At 46.5% G+C, this 12,302-nt stretch overlaps 1 protein-coding gene across 1 annotated transcript in view; it reads left to right on the top strand.

The window, feature by feature from the left end:
* Positions 1-12,302, top strand: part of LOC103228134 (solute carrier family 12 member 8) — a 98,370-nt gene that overhangs the window by 60,308 nt on the left and 25,760 nt on the right. The window contains exons 5-6 of the mRNA XM_007985529.3: positions 8,102-8,248; positions 10,307-10,949. Coding sequence (XP_007983720.2) covers positions 8,102-8,248; positions 10,307-10,949 — 790 coding nt within the window. The remainder of the gene's footprint in view (positions 1-8,101; positions 8,249-10,306; positions 10,950-12,302) is intronic.

Here is a 12,302-nt window from a genome sequence, read left to right as displayed (position 1 = left end):
CGCCTTGGCCTCCCAAAGTGCTGGGATTACAGGCTTGAGCCACCATGCCCAGCCTCCCTATAGTCTCTAGTCCAGGAATGGTGTTGGGTTGTGATGGGGAAGAGAGATGGTGGAAAAGGTACAGGCTCTGCTTAGGGATTTCGAGAAACAGATAACGATGCCCAGAGAGATTCACAAACATGAGGGCCTAGATAATGGTGACATCTCTTCCTGTCAAAAATCAGGACAGAAACAGAAGAATTTGTTCACCCCAAATTCCCAGCTAAGCAAGTGCCTCACTTTTGCTAAGAGCTTCACCTTGCATGATGAATAGAATGTGCTGTTCAGAAGTGGCAAGTGGAGGAGGAGGCTGGGAACAGGCAGAGGTGGAGGGAGAGGGAGGAAGCCCAGCGCCAGGGTGAGGGCCAAGGCCCTCCTTGTCCCTGAGGTCCTTGACCCCTTTTGCTTTCCTGAGAATCTCAGATACTGCGGGTTGATTTGGCTGCAACATCTTTGTTTCTAGAGTCCGCGCCCTGCCAGGAGAGGATTAATGAATTCCTGGCGTTCCTCCGTTAGCAGGCTGGAGGTCATGTGACATCAAGGACATTTATTTGGCATCCTAGAATCCACATAAGATTTCCAGATATTTTTCTGGAAATCCCCAAAAACTCCTACCCTCCTTTAAGTTCTTGGAGAAAAAGTAGACCCTGAGATTCCCATCATTTTTCAGAGAAATGTAGTTGGTTAGGGAGTTTTTCTGTTAACTCCTGAGTATTGCTGCTTATATTTTATGTATTTTTAAATTTAATTTAATATTTTAACTTTTTAAAGACAGGGTCTCACTCTGTCACCCAGGCTAGAGTACAGTGACATGAACATGGCTCATTAGAGCATCAACTTCCAGGGCTCAAGTGATTCTCCCATCTCAGCCTCCCAAGTAGCCAGGACTACAGACATGCACCACTACACCCAGCTATTTTTTCAATTTTTTTGTAGAGACAGGGTTTCGCCATGTTGCCCAGGCTGGTCTCAAACTCCTGGCTTTAAGTGATCCTCCCACCTCAGCCTTCCAAAGTGCTGGGGTTACAGGCGTGAGCCCCTATGTTTGAGGATGGAGTACCATTTTCTCTTGGTGTGAGGCTTTGCACAGCAGCCCTGCTGATCTTCATGGAGGGCCAGTGCCTGGGGCAACCTGGGCCAGGAAACTCTGAATTTTCTTTTGAGAGATATGTTTGAGCTTGGTTTTCACATTAGCACAGGTTTCTTTTTAAGGCTTGTAGGCACCCATGCAAAGGTGATTATTTGTTTTCAAGGGTTTTGACCTTAGTATAAAAGCAGGTTTTTTGAAAGGCGGTGCAGTTCAGGTAGTGAGAGAACTGATACCCACCTTTCAGCACCCAAGGTCACAGACCCCCAGGCGGCAAGGTGTGCTCTCGAGGCAGGAGTCTATAGCCCTCCTTTGTATCTACATGCACGCTTCCATCTGGAGTTTCACTCCCAAGAGCCTGTTCTCTAGCTGCGGAATGAAAAGCTTGGCTGCATGACAGGAATTGAAGGCCTGAGGGAGCAGCCTGGGTGAGGCTGGTTTCACCGGGGGAAATGCTTCCTGCTCGTCTGCAGCTTGCCAGTGGCTGGCCAGCTCTGCCTGCTTCTAAAGTTCCTTTCTCGTGCTTTCCTTCACAGAGGTCCTTCCACCCTTTAGAGACTCTGATCTGATTATCCCCTGGGCTGCGGCTCCTCCCTCCTCTCCTTCCCCAGCTTTTCAAGGGAATGCTCAGAGTAGGTATATGGGAGGGCAGGCAGCTTTGTATCTAAGGGCACAAACAGCAGTAGGGTAAAAACAGCCTAGAGACAGCATCTGAGAGCCTTTGTGGGTGGAAATTCCACACCTAATAATAGGCACACGAACCGGGGGAGCCTCCTTTGGAATGCCACCTGTCCCGACAGTGAGCAGGTAGGCAAGCACTTAGCCAGCTGGGGGCACCTGCGGCACCAGGCCCAGCAGTGACACTTGGGAATGTAATTATGCGCACACTGGGATGAAAGGTGGAGATGTAGTTTTCGGAGAGGACAAGAGACCGTTCCCTGGAATAGGCCATTGTAAAGCCTATAAAGGAACAAAGCTACTGCTCTTGGTTCTCAGTAGAAATGGGCAGGTGCAGCAAGTCAGTGAGCCGTGATGGAACCAACCCGGATGACTTCAAAATAGCAGCACCTGGGTCTTCTGGTTCCCACTACCCACTCCCTAAAGGGGACCACACAGGAGTTTTCTCCCACACCTTTTGTGCTTTCCTGCTCGCTGGTGTCGCTCCTTGGGACTGACTCCGCTGCCTCTGCAGGAGCAGGTACCGTGCTCAGGCGGTAGATTGGGCCACAGATGTTTTTACTGGCAGTGCCTGGAGAAGGGGAGGGTGCAACCTACACTGGTTGGGAGGTGCAAGTGCGGAGTCTCTTTACCTTGGTCACTTGACACAACCTGCCACCCTGATAACCTGTTCACCTCAGCTTCCTGTCTTACCTGTGGCTTCAGTTCTGAGCCAGCGCATCTCTGAACTTTCCTGGGCCTGAAGAAAGGCCTCTTCTGTATGTGTGCCCCGCACATCACCTCTGGACACTGAGACAGGGCGGGTCTCTGACCTACTCTCCTTGGCGCTCGTTCACACGCTGCTCCCCAATGCACTCCTCTCTCTCTCGGGGCTTTCTGCCGGAACAATTATGTTCAATGGCTGCAGGCTGCCCTGGATTCCTTTCTACTGATTTGCAGCTGGTCAGTTAATCTGTTTCTGTCTGGGTTTCCTACAGCTTCTCTGATCTATTTCTAATTATTTGGCTTCTCAACTCACAGTTTCTCTAAGAAGCGTCTTTTTACTTTTCCTTTTTCTTTTTTTTTTTTTTTTTTGAGACGGAGTTTTGCTCTTGTTGACCAAGTTGGAGTGCAATGGCATGATCTTGGCTCACTGCAACCTCCACCTCCCAGGTTCAAGCGATTCTCTGTCCTCAGCCCCCCAAGTAGCTGGGATTACAGGCACATGCCACCACGCCTGGCTAATTTTTTGTATTTTTAGTAGAAACAGGGTTTCACCATGTTAGCCACGCTGGTCTCGAACTCCTGACCTCAGGTGATCCGCCTGCCTCAGCCTCCCAAAGTGCTGGGATTACAGGGGTGAGCCACCGTGCCCGGCCACATCTTTTTACTTTTTATCCCAACCACAGAGGAATTTTCTCCCAGCTCTCAGGTGTATGTGCATTCTTAAAAGTCTTGTATACAGTGGTGGCTCTGAGATAACCCATGAAAGCACGTAGTAGGTGCTAATTATAATACATTTTACCTGGCACATAGCAGGTGCTAATTAAATTTTAACTCCCTTCCACACTCCTTATGGGCATACCCTTACAGATCAAAACATTTATTTTAGGAACACATTTTCTCCCCACAAATCCACCATATTTAATAGGAAAAGCCAAAATAGTCAATCTCAGTATTATTTAGTTAGAAAAGGAATTGTATAAACCACAGTGTTAGTTGGGGTGAAATAGATTAAATGTTTCAGAACAAACTTGTATACAGTCCAGGAAACAGATGTTTATTACAAATAAAAAAGACCAAATATCTTAGGAGTCCTGGGGCTTGGTAACTAGCAAAATAAGAGCAATCTAAGAAGGAAAAATATCCCAAAAGTATTGTTGTTAAGACTAGGGAATCTGGCCACCTCATGCCTGTAATCCCAGAACTTTGGGAGGCCGTGGTGGGCAGATCACTTGAGGTCAGGAGTTCAAGACCAGCCTGGCCAACACAGTGAAACCCCATCTCTACCAGAAAATACAAAAATAAGCCAGGCGTGGTGGTGCACACCTATAGTCCGAGCTACTCAAGAGGCTGAGGCAAGAGAATCGCTAGAACCCGGGAAGTGGAGGTTGTAGTGAGCCAAGATCGTGTCACTGCACACCAGCCTGGGCAACAGTGCAAGACTCTGTTTAAAAAAAAAAACAAAAACCCCAAAAAACTGGGTAATCCCACAGAGCAAATTCTGATTCCTGGATTTAATAGTCATGGTTTCACATATTCACGAGGGACCTTGGAAGCTCATGACACCAGCTGTACAGGAAAGATGGGGATGGGACAGTGCTGGTGACTAGGGAGTGAGTCCTCATGGGCCACTCAGCACCTGGGAGTGGGTCAGCCTGAGTGTCCTCTGCCCTCCATCGTGGACACAGTCCTGCCTCTCAGGAAGGGAAGCAGACTAGGTCTCATTCTGGAAAATGACTCTCAAGTGAGAGGTAAAACTGGACTGAAAGTTGAGATGTTGATCAGTTCGTGGAGCGTGGTGAGTGCTAGGAAACTCATGACTGGAAATGAGATGTGGGAGGAAAAAACCAAAGCATTGTTGAGACACAGCCTTATTAATACACTTGGGATTGTAAAGGTTTTTAGGGTGCGCTCCTCAGTGATGTCAGGGGGCCACCGGAATTAGATGAGACAGAATGAGTCCCTTGCAAATGACTTTAAATCCTGTCCTTCAAGAGAAGAGAGCAGCCAATGAATGAGTGGAGTCCCTCAATGACCGAAGCTCAAGTGGGAGCTGGGAGAAAATACTAAGAGCAGAGAGATGGAAGTAATTATTTTAATCAGTAGTTACTGAAGAAAGAAATCAGGGTAGTTCACACCCCATGTAATATTTTGGAAAGAGCTTTGAGGGGGATGGCTCAAACAGGTGTATGCCAGAAAAGAATCACTTTTTATTTAAAAAGAACTGTTGACACACCTCTGCTCAAATAAATCCTCACTTCCACCTCCACTGGCACATTTGGCAAATTTTCAGTCTGATACGAATAGAGAAAACAATTAAGTTCTTTTAGGGCTGGGAGCAGAGCTGTGTGGTTCACCGTTGTGTCTATAAGCCTTGCTCTGCCTAGCACTGTGCCAGGAACATAACCTGTCTTTGGGAAATGCTTCCTAAATGGGTGGATGGATGGAAGACAAATGAAAGAAAGAGATAGGATTTAGGCAGGAGAGATGGAATGAAGTTTTTATAATTTGTCTAGATGTGGGGACCAACATTTCATATATTATTCAGAAAATAGACTGAATAATATTTTTATATTTTTTAAAAGTGGTAAGTGAACAGATCATTCTACACGATCAACAAACTGGACGTAAACAAGTTGCTATACTTGGCCCTGTCTGACCCCAGCTCTTAGGGCTCTGGAGGAATCCCAGGGTGTGTCTGTGGGAAGGCTGGCCAAAGACGGAAGCCACCATATCGTGGACTCATGGTGCCAGAGGCTCAACCCAGTTCCTGAAGTCAGTCTAACTCTAGGAGTATGACAGGCTGGAGCATTCCCACTCCTTCCTGCTCTGAGTAAATAGACAGGCTTTAAATGAAAAAGAGTTGTAAAAATTCAAATATACATAACCTTTTAGGTAAGAAGCAGTGAAATTTCTGCAAGGAGATGCTATGCCTGACCCTCCCAACGAATTTTTTGAGGGGAGAATGCAATGGCTCCAGTGTGTTGTGCCCAGGGGTTCGCCATATCGGCTGCATATTAGAATCACCTGGGGGAGCTTTCTTAACATCAACCATGTCTGTGTCTCACTCTACACTAATTAAATCAGAATCTCTGGGTGAGTCTTATGTTTAGCCAGAGTGGGGAATTATTGACTTAACTTTTCAAAAGGCTCTTTCTTGATAAAATTTCATCATAGAATCTGTTTTTTAAAAACCAGTCAACATAGGATGCATTTGGTAGAGAAGACAGAAATAAAGGTTATAGATGAATGATCACATCTCAGAATGGATTAAGGATTGATAATGGACCCAGCTTATCTAACAGTTTTGTAAGGCACCTACGGCTCGATGACAGCAAAGTCATGAAGCTGCATGAATTCAGCTGCTGAGCTCTGCTTGCCCGATTCTGCATGAGCTGCTGGGGGAAGGGGGCCAGGATTCATGATACAGTTCTATCCGTGAGGTGCTCAGGGTGCTGGCAGGGTAAGCCATGAGCGTAACTATCCCACAGGATGGAAAGTAACAAAATGCCATCAGATCACACAAAGTGATGGAAACACTAGATGACATTGATTTTCTGTAGTAATAAAACGGTGAGTAGGGTGGGTAGGACAAACCCAAGAAAGCTGTGACATTGAAAAAAGAGACAGGCGAGATTCTTTGGGGATAAGAGAGATGATAAAGGCAGGGGAAAGGAATCAACACTGAATTAAAGACAAGGTGGGCTCCGTAGTGAACCTTAGTCTTGTTCATCAAGCCTCTGACCTTCCTGACCATTTGGGGGTTATTCCACCAATGGTCTTGAAGGGAGGGAGTACCCCTATTCTGCGTAATAGCAACCCAATGGACCAGACCTCTCTTGCTTGTCCCTTTGCAGTGCCCTAGTAGGGCACATGACCTACACTAGGCCATTGCGTGCTCCCATTGTAACCAACGAAGCAAAGATAAAGAGCTGGTGAGAATCCATCCACAGGGCAGCAGGGGTGCAGCAGCATCCTGGCCAAGCTGTTCCTGGGGAAGAGGCTGGGTAAGCCTCCAGGCTTGGTCCTGCCCTTTTCTGAGCCTCATCCTTTAGCCTCCTGATGATTCTACAAACTGCCAGTGTCCTACAAATATATTCTTTTTTTAAGAAAAGTATTTTTTTTTCCCAATCAACTGTCCTGACTGATTCATCAGTCAGTCAAATTATTCCAGTGATAATTTATGAGCCAGGAAAGAAATCTAACCAGTGGCTTGTGTTCAGTGTAGCTTGATGACACAAATCTGGTGCTTTGCTGATGCAAGGAAGTAAAAAATGGGGCGAGGAGAGCCTTCATCAAGAAGGGTGTAAGTGACAAAGCTGAATATTAACTCTAACCTATCTGTAAGCATTGGACACATGAGTACTCGGAATGTACAGTTCTGGCCACTGTGCCTAAAGTAAAGTAGAATGGAGAGGGCACTTCAAATAAGAAAACAAAGGTGCTTCCCTATGGGTACAGATGAGGTTTGGCCCAGGAGGGTGAATTCATGAGTGACAGCTTGGGACCTGGCTGCGCATGGCAAGCAGTCATGCAGCCACCCAACCCCTTAGCACTTTTAGCACTGGGTTAGCTAGTAACATCTTAGACCCTGATCTTTTGTAAGTTGACACCGAGAAGAACAGCTGTGCCCTCTTATTCTATCTATTGGTGCCTTGTGGGTCACGGATCTCATTCATTCATTCGGCATTTATATTTCTGTGTTGGGCACCAATAATTCTAGGGTGAACAAGACAGAAGACCTGCTTAAATGAAGCCTCCAGATTAGTGGAGGGGGCACCATGATAGGTGCTGTCCTAACATCATGTTGGGGATGCTATGGAGCACTGAGAAGTGACTACTGTAGTCAGGGAAAGAGGGGATGGCCTCACAGTGGAGGCGAGGTTGATGCTGAGTTTTGTAGCACAATTAGGAGTTTAACAGACAATGAGTAGATTAGCGGGTGTGGACAGAGGCTTCCTATAGACAGAAAAATCATGCTGATCAGACTCTCAGTGTGCCAGGTGTGGAGCTAAAGAGGTCACAGACCATGAAGAGCCTTATATGTCAGGACAGGGGGAGCCTTTGATATGTCTGCAACAGAGACATTGTGATTAGATTTGAGTTTAGAGAGGTCATTCCCGCAGAGGCTTAGGGGATGATTCAGAGTGAATCATCTGAATGATTTAACCTCATCTTTAAGGGTGAGCTTAAAGGCAAGAGGCCAATGAGCATTGTAGTTGGCCAGTTTGTTCTCAAAGTGTGGTCTCTGGGAACCTGTGGGGAATCCGAATTTCTAGGCCCCACCCCAAGCCTACTGAACCAGAAACTCTGAGGAGGGGGCCCAGAAATCTGTCTTTAGCAAGCACTGCTGCTGAGTCTGGTAGATGCTTCATTTGAGGACCGCTGTGCAGTCCATATGAAATGTGGTGGCGGATTCAGCTGAAACCATGGAATGAATGGGGTTGAGGCTGGGGATGTAGAAACTGTATCCCAGAGATCAGATCCAGAGGACTCAGTGGATGATTGCGTGGGTGCAGGTGGGTGGGTGCTGGGGGAGTAGAAAGGCACAGGAGCAGGTTCTGGCACTGGCGAATGAAACCACTTCTCACACAGGTGTCCCTCGTGGGCTTCCTGTTCCTTTTGGGCTTATACATCTCGTCCCTGGCTTCCTGTATGGGAGGACTTTATGGAGCTCCCCGCATCCTGCAGTGCATTGCCCAGGAGAAAGTGATCCCTGCACTTGCCTGTCTGGGACAAGGGGTGAGTAATCCTCTTTTTTGTTTGTTTGTTTTTTGAAACATGTTTTGCTGCTAACCTGATTGTTGGCCCATGAGTTGGTTAAGCTTTTCTGATCAGAGCCTCTGGTCAATTTCTTTGGGGTGACACAGAAAATAATGCAGAGGTCATTTCTTTCAGCCCTGTCCTCCGGCTGGCTTAGGTTAGGGCTAAGTAGATGAAGCATCTTAAATGTCACAGTCACCCAGCCCCTTAGCACTTTTAGCACTGGGTTAGCTAACCAGTCCTAGTAACATCTTGGACCCTGAGCAGCACGAAAATGCAGTGCCCCATCCTTTAATAAAAATGAATTCAGGATCCTCCAGGTTTAGCATAGAAGAAAGCATGTTTTGGTCAGGAGGCGAACTGGTCCTTGCAGCTCTAACTCTGCCCTCGAGGCTCACCTGCCCCTTGGGGGTTGCTGTTTGATGATTTCCCACACCTCTGGCCTCTATACTTCCTGTTAACCATCAAGAACCAAACCTTAACTGATACCTGAAGGACAGCTCAGTTGAGTCAAGGCTGGGATGATTAAAATAGACATTCTAAAGCCCAGGGGAGGACCAAAGAGACATAAACAGAGAATCCCACTTCCCAATAATATGGTTTGCAAGCTATAGTTCATTTTTGTCTTGTTGAGGTACCACAGAGGGCCTCCACACCTGCTTCCAATTTTCACCCTCCCTCTGGTTTAGAGAACACATCATTGCAACTTATCCTTGATTTCTTCCTTCACCTTCCTTCAAAAATGCAGTTTGGTTTTGAACATTGTTCATTTGAGATCCTATTAGACATCCACTGGCAATGTTGTGTAGGCAGTTGGATATGTAAGCCTGGGTTTCAGGGGGAATGTTTTAGGCTGGAGATTCAAATTTGGAGGTTGTCAATATAATGCCGGTATTCAAAGCGTGAGTCTGGTTGAGCTCACCAAGGGAGGGAGTACAGACAGAGAAGAGGTCTGAGGATGGAGCCTGGGGCTGCTTTAAATGTGGAGTTCAGAGATGTGAAAAGCCAGCCATGGAAACCAAGAAGGAGCAGCCAGTGAAGAGGGAGGTCAGTCAGGAGAAGTGAGGTGAAGAAAGTGTTTCGAAGAGGAGGGAGTAGCCAGCTGGGTCAAAGAAGACAGGGACTGAGAAGTGACTGTTGCTTTTGGCTCAAGAACTATGTCAGTGACTGTGATGAAGAGCTCCCGGGAGTGGCAGCTAGCACCTGTTTTCCATTCCTGTCTGCCTGAAGGTCACCATACCCACCTTCATTAATAACAGGTGTGTGTAATGTGTGTGCGTGAGCATTTGCTGATGTTTAGGGTCAGAATTCCCCTCCTCCAGCCACCAGTGATTCTGCTGTGTCTTCTGGAATCTTCTTCTCCCTGGGAAGAATCAACTTTGCATCTCTTTGATTTTCTATGCTGGTATCAAAACTCAATGAAAGACAAAAGGAGAAAATAGTTGGGAGGCCAAAGTTCTACAGTAATGCCCCATGTTCATAGTTATTCATACAGGCTGGGCGCATTGGCTCACGCCTGTAATCCCAACACTTTGGGAGGCCGAGCTGGGCAGATTGCTTGAGCCCCGGAATTTGTGACTGGCCTGGGCAACATAGCAAAACCGTGTCTCTACAAAAAGTACAAAAATTAGCCGTGCATAGTGGTGTGCACCTGTAGTCCCAGCTATTCAAGATGCTGAGGTGGGAGGATGGCTTAAGCCCAGGAGGTGGAGGTTGCAATGAGCTGACATCACACCACTCCAATCCAGCCTGGGCAACAAAGCCAGACCCTGTCTCAAAAAATAAAGTTACTAATGCAACTAATATCTGTGGGGCTTACTGCATATCAGTCTATGTGAAGCATTTCACATGCATGAACTCTGATCTCACAATAATCCCATGACTAGGATACTATTATCTCAAGTTTATAGATGAACAATCACATGGGGAGAAGTGGCTGAGTCATTATGAATTGTGTTTCTAGCCTATAACTTCTGAAATCTCTGAAGCATTCTATCTGAAATTTTATGGTCCTGCATGTTATTTTTGTTGCTGCAGAAGGGGCCAAACAAAACACCTGTGGCTGCCATCTGCCTGACCAGCTTGGTGACCATGGCGTTTGTCCTTGTGGGTCAAGTGAACATTCTGGCCCCCATCGTCACCATCAACTTCATGCTGACCTACGTCGCAGTGGACTACTCTTACTTCTCCCTGTCCATGTGTTCCTGCAGCCTGCCCCCGGTGCCTGAGCCAGTGCTCAGGGAGGGCCCGGAAGGCCTCCACTGCTCTGAGCACCTGCTCTTAGAGAAAGCTCCCAGCTACGGCTCTGAGGGACCTGCCCAAAGAGTCTTGGAGGGCACGCTGCTGGAATTCACCAAGGACATGGATCAGTTCCTCCAGCTAACCAGAAAGCTTGAGAGTAGCCGGCCCAGGCAAGGAGAGGGTAACAGGACCCCAGAAAGTCAGAAGAGGAAAAGCAAGGAGGCCACCAAGCAGACCCTACGAGATAGCTTCCTCTTGGACCTCAAATCCCCTCCTTTCCCTGTCAAGATACCTGACAGGTTGCCCGCTGCCTCCTGGGAGGGGCAGGAGTCCTGCTGGAAAAAGCAGACTTCCAGGAGCGAAGAGACTCAGCGTGGGGGAACATATGGAGAGCAACTGGTTCCTGACCTGTGCAACCAATCTGAGTCCAGTGGAGAAGGTGAGTGCTCTGGCGTCACGCTGGGGCCTCTTATTTGGGGATGACCACTGATTATCCTATCTACCCAGTTATTGTGAACCAGTTATAGCTGGGTTTAAAATCCTTGTTCATTTTGTGCGATATTTATTTTAAAACATTGTAGTCAGGTATCAGCTGAATTATTTGTAATTCTACTCTGTTGTAGATGGTTGATTTTAAACAGAAATTTCTATCTACTTCTGTATATTAGACCTGGGAGTCACAGCTAGTAATTGGGTATCAATTTCTTTTCACTCAAAAATGAACTGAAGTATAAAGCCAGTGTGAGTAAAATCAGCCTCTCCTTACAAGAGAAGTGGAAATGTGTTGTGATAAACTACCTGTCAAGGACACAATATGTTTTCTTTGTGGAAGATAGACCTCCCAAACCAGGCAAGAGGGGATGGAAAGAAGGTGGCTCAAACTTTGTTTTCTCAAATCTATAAACACAGAGACACAGAGAGAGACACTCACAGAGAGGCTTATAGGGCATGAGCAATTCTGAAAGTGAGAACTTGTATTTTCAAGGACCTACCATATTCTAGGTACTTTATGTCTATTACTTCATGTAATATAATATATATTAGCATTTTCCATTTTACAAATGAAGACCTTCTGTCCCCATGAGGTCACAGAGAAGACCCTGAGCTGATTCTTTGCACAGCTGGACATCACCCTGCATTGTATTATCTGTATTTGAGGCCCATGTACTTTCCTCTACATTATACTCTCCCTGGAACTATATATAGACAGGTGTGGGCAAAGAGGAGGAGATGAGGGACATAGAAGGAGGTGTCTAAAAAATAGTGTTTTGGCCGGGCACAGTGGCTCACGTCTGTAATCCCAGCCTGACCAACATGGTGAAACCCTGTCTCTACTAAAACTACAAAGAATTAGCCAGGCGTGGTGGTGGGTGCCTGTAATCCCAGCTACTCATGAGGCTGAGGCAGGAGAATTGCTTGAACCCGGGAGGTGGAGGTTGCAGTGACAGAAGAATTGCTTGAGCCTGGGAGGCAGAGGTTGCAGTGAGCCAAGATCATGCCACTGCACTCCAGCCTGGGCGACAGAGTGAGACTCCATCTCAAAACAAAAAAAACAAAAACAAAACAAGCCCCCAAAAACCTAGTGTTTTACGTTCTCCCAGAAACCTGTTTTTCCTTCTTTGCCTCTAAATTGCCAGGAACTTTTAATTAAAAATTAAAAATTATTTTATTTTAATCAATGTACTAAGTGTACAGTTTAGTAAGCCAAATAATATTAAAAGTCACATAATCAGAAACAGTAGTTCCTATTCTTTTATACCACCCCTTTTACCCTTCTCTACTTCCAGTCCCA

The sequence above is a fragment of the Chlorocebus sabaeus genome, chromosome 22 (assembly GCF_047675955.1).
Source record: "Chlorocebus sabaeus isolate Y175 chromosome 22, mChlSab1.0.hap1, whole genome shotgun sequence".
NCBI lineage: Eukaryota > Metazoa > Chordata > Mammalia > Primates > Cercopithecidae > Chlorocebus > Chlorocebus sabaeus.
This window is presented reverse-complemented; position numbering and strand designations above follow the sequence as displayed.